This window comes from Nyctereutes procyonoides, unplaced genomic scaffold (assembly GCF_905146905.1).
Source record: "Nyctereutes procyonoides isolate TBG_1078 unplaced genomic scaffold, NYPRO_anot_genome, whole genome shotgun sequence".
Lineage (NCBI taxonomy): Eukaryota > Metazoa > Chordata > Mammalia > Carnivora > Canidae > Nyctereutes > Nyctereutes procyonoides.
Window position 1 is genome coordinate 48,687,372 of NW_026575135.1, and position 20,588 is coordinate 48,707,959.

The 20,588-nt window shown below is 35.9% G+C and overlaps 1 protein-coding gene across 2 annotated transcripts; it reads right to left on the reverse strand.

Annotated features, from left to right (window-relative positions):
* Nucleotides 1–811: 811 nt before the first annotated feature.
* MYOT (myotilin) lies at nt 812–19,536 on the reverse strand. Of its 2 annotated transcripts, none has more exons than XM_055302621.1 (10): nt 19,441–19,536; nt 16,113–16,676; nt 10,707–10,881; nt 9,514–9,618; nt 6,389–6,435; nt 5,425–5,557; nt 4,017–4,224; nt 1,912–2,077; nt 1,353–1,486; nt 812–1,130 (listed from the first exon to the last, which is right to left on the reverse strand). In XM_055302621.1, exons 2-10 carry the CDS (start codon nt 16,466–16,468, stop codon nt 958–960), a joined length of 1,497 nt encoding a protein of 498 aa, XP_055158596.1. In that variant the 5' UTR covers nt 16,469–16,676; nt 19,441–19,536; the 3' UTR covers nt 812–957. The 2 variants fall into 2 exon arrangements, with proteins under 2 accessions (XP_055158596.1, XP_055158595.1); XM_055302620.1 differs by having other exon boundaries at nt 6,389–6,438.
* Nucleotides 19,537–20,588: the final 1,052 nt, after the last annotated feature.

Genomic DNA, 20,588 nt, shown 5'->3' on the forward strand with positions numbered 1-20,588 from the left:
CTAGCTTAAGAATTGTGTAATAAAAGGATTTTCCCTTCCTGTACTTAGATTCTCAGATGCTCACAAAATTATGCCTTCTAATGTTATAGATTATCTGCACTTGAAATGTAAGAAGAACTCCCCCTCCCCCCACTGGCATCAAAGTTTACTTAAAATACAAAAATTCGGCAGATGGCTCTATAAACTCTTCTTACTGAGCCGTTGAGCTCAATAGGCTCCAAGATCTTGAAGGCTTAGGGACTTTTTTGGTTAAAACAAAATCACAATTTCAGGAGAGATCTGTCGGAATTTAAGTTATTGTGGTTGCTTGCTTTTGAAGTGAAAACCATAGAAAAGTCTAGCCTCATGTCAGGAATTGACTGAGCTGTAAGTGAGCTTCATTGAGACACAGTTCTAGAACATAATATTGTTGCTTTTTGGGACCTTGTTGTTCTTAGGTTTTGCTAAGTGTTGTATAGTATGTAAAGACCAGAAAGTTACATTTTAAATATCTAGACTTTTGTGAAGAGAAGACAGTCTTTTAAATATTTGAAATTTTATTCTCTTTTGACATTGAACTATGGAACACTCAGAGAATCTATGCCTTGTTAGTATTCCTATAAGAGAAAACAGGTAAAACGGTATTTAGAAAGCAGTACCGGTAAACCTTATTACAAGCATTAGATGTGCTTAAAAAGTTGATGTGTATGACTTAAATGTTAAAATCTCACATTTTGAGATGGATTCTACAATTACAAACTCATATGCCCAGATTTTCCAGAGGCTTCGCAAACCAGAGAAGAAGAAGATAGAATGTGCAAGAGTCAAAGGATAAATATAAATGTATATTAGTTATATTACCTAATTAAAGCCATAATCTGTTAATACTGCCATAGATTTATTTATTTTAAAAATTTAATTTAATTGAATATATTACTAATAATGTAGTTATTGTGTTTTCCAGTGTTGGTAACCTCATTAAAGTTCTTCACTTTCATAGAGTCCAGATTGAGCTGCCAGACGCTGAAATTCTCCTTCAGGGTTAAAAGCTTGTTTCACATCCAGACCTCTACCGTTAAGTGCGAAATATTTACTGAAAGTTGGTCGAACACGTAACTGCTTAGGGGCCGGAAGAGTTTGGTTTTGACGGACTGAAATAGATCAAATAGAGGTTAATTCAGAAAACCTGTTCTAAACAAATGGATTGCACTAGGTATTCAGTATCAGACAGGAAAAGAAAAAAAATCAGAACTAATTATGGGGAAAATCTCATATTTTATACTATACATTTTTATATTTTGCTGGGATTTGTGTTTCTAACTAAATGTTTCTGATTAGTCCTTTATAATGCTTGGGTTTATAGCATGACATACCTGTAACATCTAATCTTGTGTTACATGTGGTCACTCCAGCTTCATTAACTGCAGACACAGTATACCACCCAGCATCTTTCTTGTTTACATCTTTTATCAGTAAAGTAACTCTTCCAGAGTTATCATGATATAAACTGAAAAGAAACAATAATAAAAAAATTGAAGTATAGGAATTAATTTTCCTGTGAATGTTTATTTATGATGCCTCTGACCCAGGGGGTCTGATTGTTAGAAAACGAAGCATTTGGAAATTCTGAGACTGTACCTAGTCAATGCCAAATAGGTATTGGTTTTATGGAGTTTAATCCCCCCTTTAATTTTGTTTGTGTCATAATTTCCTTGAGCCATCTTTCTTTGTTGATAGTAAAAAGGTAAATCCTAACTTTATGCCTTAAATTTTTTATTAGTAGAATCAGGGTTAATGAGGTTTATTGTATTTCTACACATGGTTTAAGAACTAGACAGTGAGATTACAAATGCATGCCATTTATAATGCATTTCAAGTGCAACTGCATTCACCCAAATAAACTAGAGGTATGTCTAAAAATACTTATCCTACCTTATTCGATCAGTGTTGAATTGTACCATTTCATTATTTCTTTTCCAGAAAAGCTTTGGTGGTGGTACAGCTGAGATTTGGCATTCTAGCTTCACTGAGTCTCCCTCAAAAACTTTTTTGCTTTGTGGTTTGTAGATAAACATTGGTGCTCTTCTATGTTCTTTTGCTACATATTAATAAAAAATTCAAGTATTGGAAATATTATAAAAAGTCAAACCAAGGTGTTATGAAATTTGTATGTTGACGTAAAAAGTTTAAAAAACACTAATTCAAGAAGATTGGAAGCTTTATGTTTTAGCATTAGTTAAAACAACATACAGTAATACTATTTGGTAATATTATACCAATTAGAGTTCTAAAACAGTAATGTAATGTATTGAATTTATAATCATGTTTCATTCAAAGAATTTAAGTTATATTCTCATTTATGTCTCTTCTATAAGGAAACGTCATCAGTGGTGGCAAGACTAGACAGCTTAGGTTCAAATTCTCCATTTGCTCCACCAGCTATGCCAAATTGGGAAAAATTTGTTCAGTTTCTCTGAGGCTCACTTTTATCTATTGTAAAATAGTTAATGCACTCTAAAATACATAGAAGTAATAATGACTGCTCTGCCTACCACTACCTTTCAAAACTACTGTGAGGATCAGCTGGGTTAACGAATGAAGAAGCATTTTGTAAACTGTAAAATAGTATACGAATGTCTGTAATTGTTATGTCATTTCTTTAATTACCTGAGGGAAAAGAGGAATTGATACTATACTACTGTAACCCTAGCTTTTCTGAAGGAGAAATGAAATTGGACAGATGCCTGCCAAAGCCTCTTTCAGCTCTAACATTATAGTATTTCTGGAGCTCTTGGCACAAAAAGGATTTGCCCAAAGTTAATCACCTGAATTGGATTTTTTTTGATTCCCAGATCACTAGTTTTTCCGTTAGGCTGAGGCCCTTTATTAATTGTATCATAAAAAAAATAATAATTGTATCATAGAATAATCTTAAAAATTTTTCGTTGTTCCGAGTAGAATGCAAACTCAAGGAAGTTGTCCATCCTTCAACTTGATCAAGATTTTATATAATCAAAAAAAAAAAGATTTTATATAATCATCAGTGAATTGTAGCAAAATATCTCTTCTGCAATATACTAGGGCTTAAACCATTACAAATGAAATATATATTTAAAGTACTTAAGCTGTAATATTTTAAAGTAACTGCATAGTTTTCTAAGAAACTGCCTTACTGAAAAATTCGAGGCATGAGTTTAGCCATACCTGTTTTCTAAAGCAAGTACGCATGTTTTTGTTATAATTAGAGACTAGTTTCATAGTAAAGAAAACATAATCTAAGGCTAAAAGTTAACGTTAATTCCTCAGTTTTAAATGTGTGTTCATGACAATTCTGTAAAAATAGGAATCAGATTATTTTGGACTATATGTCAGAGAAATGATTAGACTAATATATTCCACTTTAAGATCCTTTAGTTAAATTTAAAAATGCTTGTATAGTTGACCCTTGAACAATGCTAGGGCGTTGGAGCACCCCCCATCCTATGCAGTTTGAAAATCTGCATTAACTTTTGACTTCCCAAAAACTTAACTACTAATAGCGTATGCTTGACTGGAAGCTTTAATGATAATATAAACAGTCAATTAACATATTTTGTATGTTAAATGTATTATATACTGGATTCTTAAAATGAACCAGAGAAAATATTTAAACAATCATGAGTAAGTGAAAATAACATATACAGTACTGTGTTGTTAAAAATTTGCATGTAAGTGGACATGTGCTGTTCAAACTGATGTTCAAGGGTCAACTGTATGCCTTATTTATTTTGTCTGAAATTGCACCATTTCTTTATTTCTTTTCCTGAAAAACTTTGGTTGTAGGTCTGTCATTGAAGTTTCACTGAGTTTCCCTCAAAAATGCTCCCTTCTCTTCTACCACCACCACTCTGTGGCTTTTAGATAAAAATTGGTATTCTGCTGGGTTGTGTAGGCATTAACCTTAAATATGAAGTCACCTGGGCTTTTCTTTTTTAGCACTTGCTTTTAAAAATACTGCTAGATTTTAAGGAGCTCTTGTAGATCTCTTTGAAGCTTACCCAGGACATCCAGCTGCACGGTAAAGGTGGCTTCTCCTGCTCTATTCTTGGCAACACATGCATAAGCACCTGCATCTGAAGCTCTGACCACTTCAAAGATGAGTGAATGAAAACCCTTTTCAGACACTATCATTTTGTGAAAATCATCTGATTGAACTGGTCTTCCATTCAGATACCATGACACATCAGGAGCTGGCAATCCACTTACCTGGAAAGGAAAACAGAAGATGACAGTATTTTAAATTATATCATCACTGGAACCTATTTGTCCTTTTACAGATTTTAACCATTCTAGTATATGATTGGGTTTGTGATGCAAAATGCAAAGCAAGAGCTTAAAAAGGTATTTGGTTTCAACTATTTTTTTTTTAACAAAACAGTGGAAATTAAAACTCGAAATTAACTTAGTATTTTCAGACTACCTCAAACCAGATCTAACCCTCTTGTATGAAACCTCAGGCTCCTTAAGATCTCTCAGTTACTATATTTAGAATATCAATTTATGTTATGTAGGTCTCCACAAGAAATAGGAAGTGCTATGGCATTTTTCACTAATGGTGATTGCAAATGAAGTCCCACGGGGACATACATGTGACACTTGCTGATCTAATGAATGACTTTATCAAAACAGAGTGTTCTTGAGCTATAATTCTGGTTTTTAAATGCCAGTTTGTTAAGTGTTTTTCTTTAACCCTTAATAATTAAATCCATATACTTTGATTCATAAGGAATCCAGAAAAATATTTTATAAGAAAAGGATTCCAAAATGAGGATAGTAAAAATGGAGGTCTTTCTAAAGATCCCTTCTAGCTTAAAGAACTCTTCTAGGCCAACTGAGTAGGTTAGCTTGAATTTCTTAATGGAGAAGAATTAAAGAGGCATTTTGCATTAGAAATTCTATTGTTTTGGTAGCTTCACTTATGGAGTACTTTATGCCTGTTTACTCAGTTAAGCCTCATAATTTTATGAGGAGGTACGTTTGTTACTCCCATTTTACAGAGGACACAGAAAACAGGTTAATTGCCCTATCTGAGGTTACACAGCTGGATAGTGCCAGAGCCAGGATTCAAACCCAGGTAAGCTTGGCTCCAGAATTTTTGTTCTTATCCACTGTACATGTTATTTGTTAAGGTGTACAGTAAGTTATTTATTTATTTTGCGGGGGGGTGGGGTGCCAGGGACAGACTGGGAGAGACTCTTATACCGGCTCCATGCCCAGCCCAGAGTCTGACGCCGGGCTCAATCTCACAGTCCTGAGATCAAAACCTAAGCCGAAATTCAGAGTTGAACACTTAACTGACTGAGCCACCCAGGTGCCCCAGGTGTGTAGCAAGATATGAAGAGCAAGAGGACGTTTTCCAAAACGTAGTGTCTTGGTAATTTTCCTCCAGTGTTTTTGAGCTCTTACTTTGAAATCCATTCTGCAGAATCTTCCTTCTTCAATTGACATGTTCTCTGGCACTTGAATGAAACGAGGTGGGTAAAATTTCTCCTGGATTGCATCCTGATCATTCACATCTCCCCTTGAAGACGACCTACTTCTACAAAAATATTTTAATAATCACTATGTAGGAAAGTTGTCATTGTTCTTCCTTTTACACAAATATAGTTAAGCCACTGGATTGGAACCCAGAGTCTCTAGTGTTTGATATGTTAGTGTAATAACAATAGAGAGAAGCATTGGAACTCCTATTTAGCAGTGGCATATTTGTTGATTATTAGAAATGGTAGCAATTTAGAAACATCTGGTACAAATTATATATCTTTGTGCTTTCTATACAATGCTATAAATTGATGAAGAAACTGATTACAATGCAGAGTACCCCGTGGACAGTTCTTTTTTTATAATAAATTTATTTTTTATTGGTGTTCAATTTACCAACATACAGAATAACACCCAGTGCTCATCCCGTCAAGTGCCCCCCTCAGTGCCCGTCACCCATTCACCCCCAACCCCCTCCCTCCTCCCCTTCCACCACCCCTAGTTCATTTCCCAGAGTTAGGAGTCTTTATGTTCTGTCTCCCTTCCCATGGACAGTTCTTATCATGTGCAATGATTTAGTAATTGGAATTGGGTTTCAATTACCATGAGAAAGTTGCTTAATATGGACATGTGGCCCTGGCTTATTTGACCAAAACATATAAAAAAAAAAAAACTTCCTCTGAGATCTAGCTCTGATAATTAACAGATAAAAATTTTGATCATCCTCTTAGGCATTAGAAAATTCACATTTTTAAAAATAAAAAGTGTAGAAGGCTTGTAAGACTTTATAGATACTACATTTTTAAGCTGAAAATATTTTTGGTAGCAAAATGTTTCTTTAAGAATGAGAAGAAAAAAAAAAAGAATGAGAAGAAAAATTATTTTTTACCTTACTTGTGATGTAGGAACTTGCAGTCGTGCATGTTCTAAGTTGTGCTGCTTGAAATTAGAACAAAGTGAGATTGTCAACATGATTGTTAGCTTGAAATGAAGCAGAGTTAAGTATCATAGTTGAACATCTCTTTGTTGACTGTATTTGGGCAGTCATGGTTAATCACATATATAGTTGATCCTTTGACAACACTGGTTTGAACAGCACAGACTCACTTATATGAAGGTTTTTTTTTTAAAGATAAATATAGTACAGCACAGTACTTTATATTTTCTCAGCATCTTTTTCCTCTATTTTAAAAATATAGTATATAATACATATAGCACACAAGATCTGTGTTAATCTACTTATTGGTAAGGCTTCTGGTCAACAGTAGGCTATTAGTAGTTGTTGGGGAGTCAAGTTATATGTGGATTTGAACTATTGTTGGGGGGGCTCAGCACCTCTAACTCCTGCATTGTTCAAAGGTGAAGTATTAAAAACAACTGAAATATAGTACACTGACCTTCTAATACTCTAGCAAGAAATCCCCGTAATTAATAGGACTATTCAACAGGCATGGTATATGAAAATTAGCTAGCCTTGGAATTTTTGGTGGAATTTTTGGTTTCATATGAGTATTTTACAACAAAGGGTGATGTGTCCCCCTGGTGTATTTGAAATGAGAGCACATAGTACAGATTGTCCTTTAGCAAAACAGGAATAGACATGAAGTCACTTGTGTTGGCAGTTTATTCAGGGTATTATGCCTACTGTTCAAAAGTGCACTAGCAGCAGTTAACACATATTAGACTGGAAAATACTTTTTAGCTTATGGCACAAAATCATGATGGACACCATGAAAGGTATGTGTAGAGCTATGAGAAGGTTTGAAGAAACATTAAATATTTCCTGCTTAATAAAGGTATATTTAAGGAAACTTTTTTTTTTTTTAAAGATTTTATTTATTTACTCATGGGAGGCACAGAGAGAGAGAGGCAGAGACATAGGCAGAAAGAAAAGCAGGCTCCATGTAGGGACCCTGAGGTGGGACTCAATCCTGGGACTCCAGGATCACGCCCTGGGCCTAAGGCAGGAGCTCAAACACTGAGCCACCCAGGCATCCCAAGGAAACATCTTTTAGGATTTATATTTGAGCCCCAGGAAATTATTTCCATTTGGGAATAAAACCAGAGATTGATGGAAATCATAATTAAATATCTTCTCATATACTTAGTACTTATTTTGTGTATTTCACAAAATACATGTGCAATGATAAATTTACTTGTTGGAATGAAGCTGACCAGGAACAAGCCTGTGGGATTGCACAGTAGGCAAGACAAGTGAAAAATATATGTGTATCCAAATATCTGGAAAACATGTATATATATATATAAATTGCACACACACATATATGTGCAACAAATCTGAGTACAGGTTATTTTGTAATGAATATGTTTAATGTATTTGGTCATTTTAAAATAAAATTCTTAAAACTAACAAATTTTGACTAGTCTTAAGGTTATCTAAGCAAAATGTCAAAAAAATTCATTTATCACATCAGCTGAGTTTTTGATAGTCCTCTGATTAAACCTCAAATATCCAAATTTTTGACTTTTTCCTATAGTAGTGGTTTGAATATATATATTCATATTCAGAATTTAATATTTCAGTTTTACATAATTTGATACTCTTGGGTTATTAGAATGTTTGAAGCATACAAAATCTAGGATTTATCTTTTCTGATTTTGTAATATTTTGCTGCTATCTTTTTTCTTGGTACCATCACCTTCATTTTAATGTATTTAAGGAATGTATGAGAAAAATGATACATTGGTGCCCTCAAAACCATACACTGAATTTATAACATTGGCCATCGATATAAGTTGCTTTGAGTTACTTCTAACAGAGGTAGTTTCACATCTTGTAATCTGTACAGTCCAGAGCCCAACTCAGAGTAGGTGCTCCATATAAATGAACTCATCGAATGAATGTATGGACTGTTGAGTAGCTGAAAAGAGATTCAAGTTCTGTTTTCATTTTCTCATTACTTGCCCTATTAGACCCTGCTCTATCCTTTTTAGTAGGTCTAATCACCTTTAAAAAACCAAAATTCTATTTTCAATTTCCTGTGCTTAGAGGCTTGGGGTTCTTGGGTGTCGAATCTTATCCCTTTGGCTCCCAGTTTCTTGTGGGGTTTTTGGCAAGAAATGAGAGGTGACTACACAAGGAAGACAGCAGTAACAGTTCAGTCTGTTCTTCAACTGTGTATTTGTCTTCAGGGTTAAGTTTACTTGTTGGAATGAAGCTGATCAGGAACAAGCCTGTGGGATATTCACTTTATGCCCTCCATGAAGTTTATCTGTTCTTTGAAAGGATCCTTTTGTTAATCTTAGAGCCATTACTCAAGGCTTTTTTATTGTTGCTGTTGCTTGTTTTGTTTTTAATAAGAATTTTTGAATACAGGAACAAAGGGAATTGGATGTTTCATTAGTTTCACAATTTTATTTAAGTATTTATTTATTTATTTATTTATTTATTTATTTATTTATTTATTTATTTATTTATGAAAGAGCACAAGGAGGGAAAGAGGCAGAGACAGGGAGAAGCGTACTCCCTGCTGAGCAGGGAGCTGGAAGTGTGGCTCAATCCCAGGACCCTGAGATCGTGACCTGAGCTGAAGTCAGACACTTAACTGACTGAGCCTCCCTGGTGCCCTCACAATTATATTTTAAAACATTGAAATGGTTAACAGCTTATGAGAAAAGGTTATAATTAATATAGCTTAGAGTTTTAACTTCTGTCATATTAAAGATTTACAACTCATAAATTGTCTATCCCTGCAAACCTTGGAAAAAGAGTTGTAGGTGTAGCAGACTACTAAATGTCGAGATGAAAAGTGACACTCTTAGCCTTTTGATATTCTGACTTTGTGACATTTCATATGCTGATATTAGAAGGCAAGAAAATGGGGTAAAATTTTAAGTTTGTATATTTTAGGCCTCATGTGGCCTCTCCTTTTTATACATAATGGAGCATGGAAATGATTGACTTTTGCTTCAAATGGTATTTGTAAGCATTTGGAAAACAAGACATTTAAAAATCACACCAAAGAAAAGTAGGTAAAGATGATTATAATTTACCTGTGGTGAGTCTTGTGCCTCACTGTCATTTTGAGCTTGAAACACAGCAGCTGCATTCTGTGGTCCTAGCAATCTGCGAGCCATCTTCTCCTCATATGTTAGCCGCTTTAAATAAATCATTAAGGAGATAGTAATGAGATGTAATAAAACTTGTTTGCATATCTTTACCTTAAAACTACCAAGAATTACACTAAAGAAGTATAGTTCTGTCGAATTACAGATATTTATTATGTTTTAAAACTTTGTTTTCATTCAAAGCATTTCCCTTCCATTCTAGTGCTACCTCCCTCATCTGTTTTCCTCTTGCTCTTAGGAGACACAGGCATAACCACCCTTAAGTAAGGCTATCCCAAGTCAAGGGAAGTTCTTCACCTTCCTTTTTGTTCTGCATGTTCTCGTTTGCTCCATCTTTGAAGATTGTACAACATATCCTCACATGGAGAAATAACTTTTATTAAATGAACTTTTATTAAATATTAGATTTAATTTCTGTTTGAAAGCAGTGCAACTGGTATGTTAAATGTATTTGGATTTAAGGTGTATAGTACTGTTTCAAAGATAAGTGACTGATATAGTAGGTACAGAAGAGTTGTCTCATAAATCTCATAGCTTTATGTCCAATAGCTAATATGTCCAGTAGTGAATACCACAGCATACGAAGAAGTCGAGAGTATTTCCTATTGGTTATTTGGTCATCAGACATATTTTATGAGAGAGTAATGCTTAAAATTTCTATTAAATTTTTCAGATTTCTTTTTCTTCTCGTGCTTCATTCTTTTTTTAAAGAATTTATTTATTCACCACACACACACACACACACACACACAGAGGCAGAGACACAGGCAGAGGGAGAAGCAGGTTTCATGCAAGGAGCCTGATGTGGGACTCAATCCCGGGTCTCCAGGGTCACACCCCAGGCTGAAGGCGGCACTAAACCGCTGAGCCACCAGGGCTACCTGCTTCATTCTTTTACATTGTTTTACATTCTCTACTTCTTTTGTGTCATTCTACTACTACTGAAAACCAAGAGGTGGTTTAATGTGTAGTATTTGATATTGGATCCAGATAGTTCTTCATTTTAGATAATCCTATCCCTTGCGGATTATATGGACATAGATCTGTGAGATAGAACTTTCTTAGATTAGATTTTATAGTTTAATTGGCTTTTTGTGTAAAATAGACATTTAGCTTACTTGATTTCCATTATGAAGAAGACTGTCTTTGCATTTTAGCTTTCTCTCCAAATCTTGAATCAGAGCTTCTTTTGATCCTTGTATTTCATGGTCAGGAGTCCTTGGGATGGGCTTAGCATTTGTACTTTGGGATGGCTTAGCATTTACAGGTTGGCCAAATGAGGGTTGTTGGTAGCTTTAAAAAGAAAAAAATATATTTTAATAAAGTTTTTATTTATTTAAGTAATCTCTATACCCAACATGGGGCTTGAAATCAGGACCTTGAGATCAAGAGTCACATGGTCTGTGACTGAGCCAGTCAGGCACCCCAGAAAGATTTTTTAAAAAAGATCTTCAAAGTAAGATGTGGTACTAAAACAGAATTGACCTTACTCTGTCAGTTACCTTTATACAGGTTGAAACTACCACTTAGTACTATTAGTGTTGTTAAAAACAATTTTCTAGCAACAGTCAAGAGGGATTTAATAAGAATGGTTACTAGCTTTTTTTTTTTTAATCTTGGCAAATTAAAATTTAGCGGCTGGAGGAATGAATTAGATTAGGCATAAGGAGGATGTCCTTCCTGGAAGATCTTCCCTAAAGTAGTGAGAGAGTAAGTCTAGTTACTGGCTGCTTGAGAGTTCTTACAGTCTTATAATTCAATTTGGTAAGTTTGTTTCATGAGTGAATACCATTCTCAACTCCCTATGAACTCATGTTGAAGTTTGAAATTGGTGATGATGGGAGTATGTACAACAGGAAAATTGGTAAAATACCACAAATCATAGCTTCTTTCTCCAGGGCTGATTGTTAAACATTTACCAGCGTGACCACTGGTGTTTAGTGAATATTCTGTTGATTTGAATGTAGTCTACAGTTGACATAGTCTGGCTCTTCTTTTAACTCCCAATTCCTATTTGTTAGCTTACACAATTCAAGTGTGGTACTATGTAACAAATAGCTTTTACAGTAACAGTGATTTCTTAAATATTGCTGACATGATTTTTAGAGAAAGAAAGGAATGATTAGAGGAGGAAGGAGTAAGAAATGTAACCTGAATGAAAAGGGGAGTTGGAGGGAAAAAAGCAAATTTGAATAGTAGTTGAAGAATTTGGTTTAAATCCGTATTCCAAATTCTGATCCTGAGTTATCTTGAAAGATGTTTTAACCCCTCCCTGCATTCCCTGGTTGATTGTGACAGAGTGCAGGGGGTAGGGATTCCTGTATTACTAGATTTGTTAGGTATCTTGTACTTTACCAGTTGTTTGTTCAGATTTCACCTGGTTTATTCATTTAGGGCCCAGCAGGTAAGCACGTATATCTGTTTAATGCAGGATAACTGGTCACTACCCTCACTGAATATTTTAGCAGTCTCATAATAAATCTCTGGTTACCAAGATGAGGCAGCTTGGATCTCTTTTCTGACCTGTTCCTGTCCAGATATTTTCAAGGCATTAAAAGAACTTACAAGTGGGTCCGTGGCTGGCTCAGTCTGTTAAGCGTCTGCCCTCTCCTCAGATCATGATCTGGGGGCCCTGGGATGGAGCCCTGTGTCGGGTTCCCTGCTAAGTGGAGAGTCTGCTTGACACTCTCCCTCTGTGCTCTCTCTTGCATATGCGTGCTCACTCTCAAATAAATAAAAAATCTTAAAAAAAATAAAAGAACTTACAAGCTAAGTGGAAATTTATCTCATTTGAGAGGAGATGGAGTTTTAATTCTTGTAGGCTTTGGAGACTTGGTTAGTAATCTCTAGATTATAAACATTCTGAAGTAAAAAAGATGCCTTATTACTGACCATTGTAATGTTTATTTTCACACATGAAGTTATGGTATAGGCATTGCTCTATCAGTTGAATGAATGAATGTTTTTAATTGTATTCAGGATGCTCTGTATTGAAGGTTGATGGTACACAGTTCTCCCCTTTACATTTTAGGTCTTCAGGGCTGTCTATATTAATGCTTAACTAAAGTCTGATTTGTTCAGTTAAGTAAATAACTAAATCAAGTGTTTAAATAAATAGTTATTATTTTTTAAGATTGAATTCTCATGTCAAAATGGTAAAATTCCTTTGGTCTTACAGATCTATTATTCTTACTATATGAAGTTTTGATAGCCTATTTTTTTAAGATTTTATTTTTTATTTAGAGAGAGTGGAGAGAGAGAGGGAGAGAATCTTAAGCAGACTCTGCACTGAGTGCAGAACTCCATGTGGGACTTGATCTCTCAACTCTGAAATCATGACCTGAGCTGAAACCAAATTAGACATTTAACCAACTAAGCCACTCAGGAGCCCCATAGCCTGTTCTTTTCTTTCTTTCTTTTTTTTTTTTTTTGATGTTAGCCTACCATCTTTATAAAATTTACATTTGTTAAAGTGAATTAGAATAAAATAAAGTTGTTTTTATACTGTCATAATATAATGCAATATATCTAAGAAATCTTGAAGGATTATCAGAACCAAGCATGAGGGATCCCTGGGTGGCGCAGCGGTTTGGCGCCTGCCTTTGGCCCAGGGCGCGATCCTGGAGACCCGGGATCGAATCCCACGTCGGGCTCCCGGTGCATGGAGCCTGCTTCTCCCTCTGCCTGTGTCTCTGCCTCTCTCTCTCTCTCTCTCTCTCTGTGTGTGACTATCATAAATAAAATAAAAATATTTAAAAAAAAAAAAAAAAAAAAAAAAAAAAAAAAAAAAAGAACCAAGCATGAGAATCACTGATATGTATGTGATCTAGTCACATTATTCACTGAATTCCCCTATCAATTTATTTTTTATTTTTTTAAAGATTTATTTATTTATTCATGAGAGACACAGAGAAAGGCAGAGACAGAGGCAGAGGGAGAGCAGGCTTCCTTGAAGAGCCTGATGTGGGACTCAACCCCAAGACCCCAGGATCACAATCTAATAAGCCAAAAGCAGATGCTCAATCACTGAGCCACCCAGGTGCCCCTCTCTTATGATTTTTTTCTTTTCTTTTTTAATATTTTATTTATTCATGAGAGACGCAGAGAGAGAGAGGCAGAGACACAGGCAGAGGTAGGAGGAGGCTCCATGCAGGGAGCCCGATGTGGGACTTGATCCTGGGACTCCAGGATCACACTTTGAGCCAAAGGCAGATGCTTAGTTGCTGAGCCACTCAGGTGTTCCTCCCCACCTCCCATCAGTTTAGATGGCCTAAGTGTTAAGACTAGATATGTGCTCATATTTATAAACTAATATTATTCTTGAACCCTGCTTCATAGGTCTTTTTATTCCCTATCATTAATCACCCACATTAGTAATTTTGTTATAGATCATAAAACTGAATCACCGAGCAGGTAAGGCACACTTGCTGAATGACACACAGCAGGCTTTTTGAATGGAATAATTAGAATTAGAGATACCCTCAATTTCTGATCGACTGAATAAAATGTTTGCTTAAGGGTTTCCTCCTGATGAAAAGCTAAATAAAGCTTTCAAAGCAATCTAGGTCAGAATCCAAGGGATTATTTTTGAAGGCAGGGTGAACTTCAGGCCACCATAACAATGAGGGAGCTGTGCACAAATGTTCAAAGGGCCAGAGCTTTCCACCCGGTGCAGCTGGACACCCAATGGATATCAAGTGGCTGTGGGAAGATTAAAAGAGTTATCTATGATTGCTGCAAATGGAGCAGCTAAAGCTGGATCTTTGATCTCTGGTTTGGGGACCTCCTATGCTTATTTCTTATCCTCTCCATTTTTGCCTTTTTCTTTCAGTTCTGTGCACAGAGCCAGGAACATGATTGAGGTTCCATAATATTTGTAGCTTTATTTTCTGGGCAGGTATTTGGAATAGGGTTGAAAGACTAAGGCAAAAGAGTGTAGTCAGAACAGGTTGTTTATTTATTTGGCCTGGGTCCCCAGAAAAGATGATTTTAGATTAAAAATGCCCAATAGGAGATCTGAAAATAATAGAAAGGTAGATGAAAAATGATCATTGGGGTAAAAAGTAACAAGAAAAACCTACAATGTGTGATGATGGGTATAACGGAAATTTTGGAGGGAAGAGAAAGAGAGGGCTCCTAATTCTTAAAGGCATCTTTAAAAAATATTAGGTTGGGACACCTGTATGGCTCAGTGGTTGAGCATCTGCCTTTGGCTCAGGTCGTGATCCCTGGTCCTGGGATCAAGTCCCGCATTGGGCTCCCTGCAAGGAGCCTACTTCTCCCTCTGCCTGTGTCTCTGCCTCTCTCTCTGGGTGTCTCATGAATAAATAAATAAAATCTGTTAAAAAATATTAGGTCAAATGAATGCCATTTTTTGTAGGTGAAAAATAGTTGACTATCAGTCATTTCAAGTGGTTCAACCTAATATATATAGGATTCTAACATATTTTTGGCTTTCTTCATTTTGATTTTTTAAGATGTTGTATTTTTTGCAGATTGACTTGCTGTAGTTGGTTCAACTGTTTCCAGAGTTGTCACCAACACTAGGAATCTCTAAAAAAATTAGCCTCCAGAGAAGACTGAGGGAAATTATCAAGCATCTCAGCAAATTTGTTGATAAGTCTTAACAAAACATATTCCATCAGACAATTTTTCAGATGCCTCTGAATTAATTATCCGGTGTTTTAGCCAGCCAAGGGATAGGAAAACTGATATCTCTAGGTTTGCATAAGCACAAAGTATTTAGTTCATGTTTTAAAAAAAGCACAGCCACCGTGTCCTTATTCATATCAGGTTCTCCTAGGATAGTTTTGGGGCTTTGCAAGTAGTACATGCTTGCATAAGGCACCAGGTATTCTCTTTATTTAGACAGAACAATCAGCTCAACCAGTTTGGATGAGTGTGGTTTTAATTACCAAAGGGAATCCTAAGGTCATGTATCTGTTCAAGCCTTTCTTCTGATTATAGTAAGGAAAATTCATACACTTCAGCATCTGAATCCCAGGTTTTTTTAGCCAACTGGATATTCAGGGTCAGAGGGGAAATGGATAGGAAGAAAAGACTGAGACCGAGAAGACATTTAATAGCCTCTGCTTATGTGAGAGGAAATCCTATCTGAGGAAGAGCAGACAGGTGTTCTTCATCTCAGCTGAGCCCAGAACCAGAGGAATTAAATTTACAGCATGAGAACCTTAACTTAGAACTGGGAGAGAATAGTTCACTGTTCATGGGTATGTTAGGAATCTTTTTTTTTTTTTGAAGATGGAAAATTGGTAAGTAATACTATGTGATAATAGGTAATTTGGGTCTAGCTTAATATAAGCACTAGAGAATGGATCAGATAAAACCTCTTACTGCCGGCATCCTGATTCAAGGTGTCTTAGGAGAATGATGTGAGACCTTGAGGTCGAGTTGCCTGTTTAGATAACAAATAGAGAACCAGGACATCCCCCCGCCCCCCACTCTTCAGATGCAAGGTCAGTGTATATGCAATATATAGTTATACATAAAAGAAATTCACTTACTTGGAGTCCACATTGGAAGGGATTTTACTGCTACTATAATCAGGCTGTGATGGTAATATGGAGCTCAGGAAGCTGGCTGGGGACTGGTTATAGGTGGCCGTAACCCTTTGGCCTGGGTTGGAGCCAGCATGCTGCTGGGGAGAAGCAGGGAAAGCAGAGGAGGACATGGTGACATGAGAGCTCACTGTTGAGGAGGCACAATATCTTTGCTCTGAGCATTGGCGGGGCTGGATGATAATGGAAGACTGTTTGGTCTGGCTAGAATAGCTGGAGGTTTCCGGTCCGGGAGGCTGCAGTCTGGAGCCACATGGATTTTGGGATTGAATGAAGTGTTTTGGACGTTCGTAGTTAAACATGCTTAGCTGGTATATGGAAGATGAAGGCAATTTATTACTGTAATAATTTGCTCCTGGAAGGGTGGGGTCCTTAATTTGGGGTGGCAAGCCTGGAATCACAGACGGTCCCAAGGAATCAGAAGCAGTCTTGGTCTGCCCCTCGTTGAGATCTTGGGAATATTGTGCTCCTGTCTTTGATGGAGTAGACTTCTCTTGAAGAATATTGTTCCTTCAAAAGGCAAAAAAAAAAAAAAAAAAAAGATTCAGTTAAAATATTTTCATAAAAAACTATTGTTTGTTTTACATCTTTAGGAGCGTATACAGCTTGTTTTTTTTTTTCTTATATGCTTTCAAGGTCACCTCAAGGTGGAACTTTCCTGGCTTCTAGGCCTCTTCCTTTAGCTCTGTCTTTGTACAAATGACTTTTCTCCTGAGAACAAGAAGAAATGATTTATTAATATTTGTTTGCCTCTGGGTAATTCTTAAAGCATGCCCAGTGACTTTCAAGATAAAGGAGTGGGAAGTTTGAGTTTGCCAAGTGGTTGGTTACTTATGGAAAGAAGTTCTGTGATGTTGCTCAGTGTGATAATTTTATGGTTTTAAGATTAACTTTTGCCCAGAAGATTCAGTTTTATTAACCACAGAGATTTAATGATTTAAATTATTAGCTGTTAAATATCTAACATGTCAACTCCCATTCAGTTTGTATTTTTCCTGTTGCTCATGAAGACCAATGAAAGCTCTTCTCATACACCAGTTAATTAATGTCCTGGTGATCTGTGATGAATGATGTCCTGGTAAATCAAGGGGAACAGTAAGCTTTTTTATAAAGAACATGAACGTCTGCATTTACTCCTTCATCCTTTTAGAATTTCATAAAGTAGAAGGAACATGTATAAATCATTGTTGTCAACTTGGAGTGTATTCTTTTTTTTTTTTTTTTTTTACCTTTCAATGTACTGCCTCTTTTTCTTTCCTTGATTCCAAATTGACCACAGTGCCAAACTAAATGATAATTAAGGAATCTGTGTCTTTCTTTGTGTATGTATGTATGTCTATTCCAGAGCAATATATAAATTCTTGTTATTTTTAGATTATCTAGTTATTGGTGTTGATATTCTCTTAGTTTGCTTCCTATTTTTTCATATTTCATGTGTATTTTAGACTAATTCTGAAATTGTTTCAGCTTCTCTTTTACTCTTTTTCCCAAAATGGCAGACAAGGATGTATAGAAGGATGTAAGGCAATATGAAGCTAGTTATGCCTTAACAGAAAGGATGGGTGCTGTTTCTCTGACTTAATTTAATTCTGCATTGGTTCTTCTGACTTCCTATAATCCCCATTTTTCCTTAGTTGAATCGTTTGCCCCTAAAATCAACCTTGAAGGATTATATTTGTCTCTGATTTCTTCCATTATTATGGTAAATCTAAGCGGAACTATATGTAGACATTTTACACACAGACTAACCCTACGAATTGTGGCTTTAATTCTGTCTCTAATCAAAATATCAGGTAATTTAGTTCAAAATACATTTAATTTTACATAGTATAAGCCAACTCTGAGATAATGATAAATTAAACTTTTAATTGATAAAGCTAACCTGTCATCATCAAAATGAAATCTTAAAGTTGTTTAATTTCCTATCTTGAAGAACGTATCATTTTTAATGAACAAAATTCAGACCAAATAGCTTTATCCTAAGGCTATGCATGTAGTTTAGAGTTAAATTAAAACTAGCAGTTTTAGGAAAGAACAAATGTGACTTAACAGCGAAGAGGAAGATTCTGTTGAAAAAGAACACTTAAAAATCCATATATTCCTTAATTTCAAGTTTATGAACACAAACATGTTCAATTAGAGTGTATTTTTTTTAATTTTTTTTTAATTTTTATTTATTTATGATAGTCACAGAGAGAGAGAGAGAGGCAGAGACACAGGCAGAGGGAGAAGCAGGCTCCATGCACCGGGAGCCCGACGTGGGATTCGATCCCGGGTCTCCAGGATCGCGCCCTGGGCCAGAGGCAGGCGCCAAACCGCTGCGCCACCCAGGGATCCCCAATTAGAGTGTATTTTAGTAATTAAGTATATTAGGCCTTTAAATTGTTGGAGGAAAACATCCAGAAGGAGGCTTTAATTAGATCTTCTCAAAAAAGGGCTCTATTTCAAGGCAAGTAGTTTTATAGTTATGGGCTTATTCATTGCATTGCAGAATTAAATCCAAATTTGGTTCTTAAATTCCTTTTTAGGAAGGCAAATCATTCAGATTCATTTCATATAGCAAGTAATAAACTGCTTAACAAATAGCCAGTAGATATTTTCCAAATGTTCCCTGTTTTTTTTTTTAATATATGTTTTTAGAATATCAACTATCTTGTACATTTTGGTATCAGCCAGCATAGTTAACAATTACTGTTATTTTCAAAGCTCAATTGAAAATATGTTCTTTCAAAAGTTTCATTGTTCCCATGTTTCAACAAAATTTTATGCAGTTGCTCAAATAGATAACTCTGAGAAGCTTTTCTTCATATTTGTAGTCACTGTCCAAAGACTTAATTCTATAATAGATTCTTTTACACGACAGTATCATTTTATTCCAAATAATAATAAATACATTTCAAAGATTTTATAAGTAAAATACTATGCAGTTTCCTATTTAAAAATCTTAACTTTTTCTTTCTAATATAGTTCAGACTTGCACAAAAACTGATTGCGGGTATTTCCTAGGACATCAATTACAGTCAGACCAAGTATCCCAGAAAAAATGATTTAAAAATACTAACACACGACCATCTTTCCTTGTATCTTTTCTATAATGCCTTCCAGTTTCAGTGTAATGAGTAAGTTACTTTCTTCTCACATTTCTGTATAATAACATGATGTTGTGACTTTCAAACATCTTATGTGAAAATCATCTTTGTGCACATTCCTCTGATTTGGACAGAAACACAAAAACAAAACCCAAAACTGTAGCAGAAATAAAGATGGGACTTACCCGTCGTTCCAGAGGGTGCCAGCTGGGTTTAACCCACTACTTAAGGGAAGGAAGAGGCAACCCCTTCCCTCACAGACTAATCTAGTGGCTCTGTTCTTAGTATTATAGCGCCACTGACTTTTATCAGCTGCCAAACAGTGACATCTGATGTGCTTGCCTGTCCATCTACCTATGCTGGCATGTCAAAGTAAGAGTCCACAATCTAAACAATATCTCAGATGTCTCAGTGATATTTAAGGAGTGGGATTACATGAGCTTCTCTTGCAGGCCTCTTTATTTTAGATGTGAATTTTGACTGTGAGCTTTAGCAAGCTCATGCAGGAGGAAGAGCAAAGAGTTGGGAAGTGGAAAAAAGTCTAAAGAAACTCAAGTTTCTTTATTGTGATGAGGGCTTGGAATCTTTCCTATTTAAGAAAGGACTAAAGGGGAGACTGTATTCCAAGACTGATGTTCTATCTAGTAAAAAATTTTCCAGACACAAGACAGGGATTGATGGGTTCCAAACTGATTTGTATTGGGTAGTTGTTCTTCTGAAGGCTCCCCCCTCCCCCCTTGCCAAATAGAAGTATGGGTGGAGCAAAGTCCAAGCAGTTTGTTTCAAGAGACAGGGTGTGGTCTTGGCAAATCAAGAGAGCATGGTGATGGTGATGTGTCACTGGGAAGGTGGTGAAGTGGAAAAACATGATTTGGTTTCTTAGCAAGTTTTCTGAATCTGTATGGCATATGCCTCTATGACCTTGTTCTTTTGTTCTTCAAGAGTTTTGAAACACTTAAGAAATTACCAGACCCCCCCCCCCAAAAAAAAAGAAAGAAATTACCAGACAAATAAGCATTCTGTAAATTTAGGGCTTTATATTGTCAACTCTTTCCATCATCTCCCTTAACTCTTAGCAGTTAAACAATTTCCTTTCTCTTTTCACTGAGGAGACTGTCTTGGTATTTTGGTTTCCATTTTTGTTAGGGAACTAAATAATTACAGAGGAAGAAACTTTCAGATCAACAACAGAAGTAGTAAAGAGGGGTAGGTGGCATGAGTATCAGATCAGTTGAGTGGAATTATCACCATTTAGTGTTTTCAGTTTTGGTATGTTTTTTCTGTTTAAAGCATATCTATTTATTAATCTCCTTCATGGGTGCTCCAGTATTGA

Excerpts from the sequence above, each read along its gene's own strand:
- MYOT (XM_055302620.1), bottom strand. The coding sequence starts at position 16,468 with ATGTTTAACTACGAACGTCCAAAACACTTCATTCAATCCCAAAATCCA. Across the intron at positions 10,882-16,112 it reads CCTTCCAATGTGGACTCCAA|CTACCAACAACCCTCATTTG; the intron begins GTAAGTGAATTT and ends TTCTTTTTAAAG. Across the intron at positions 1,131-1,352 it reads CACAAGATTAGATGTTACAG|TCCGTCAAAACCAAACTCTT; the intron begins GTATGTCATGCT and ends GATCTATTTCAG.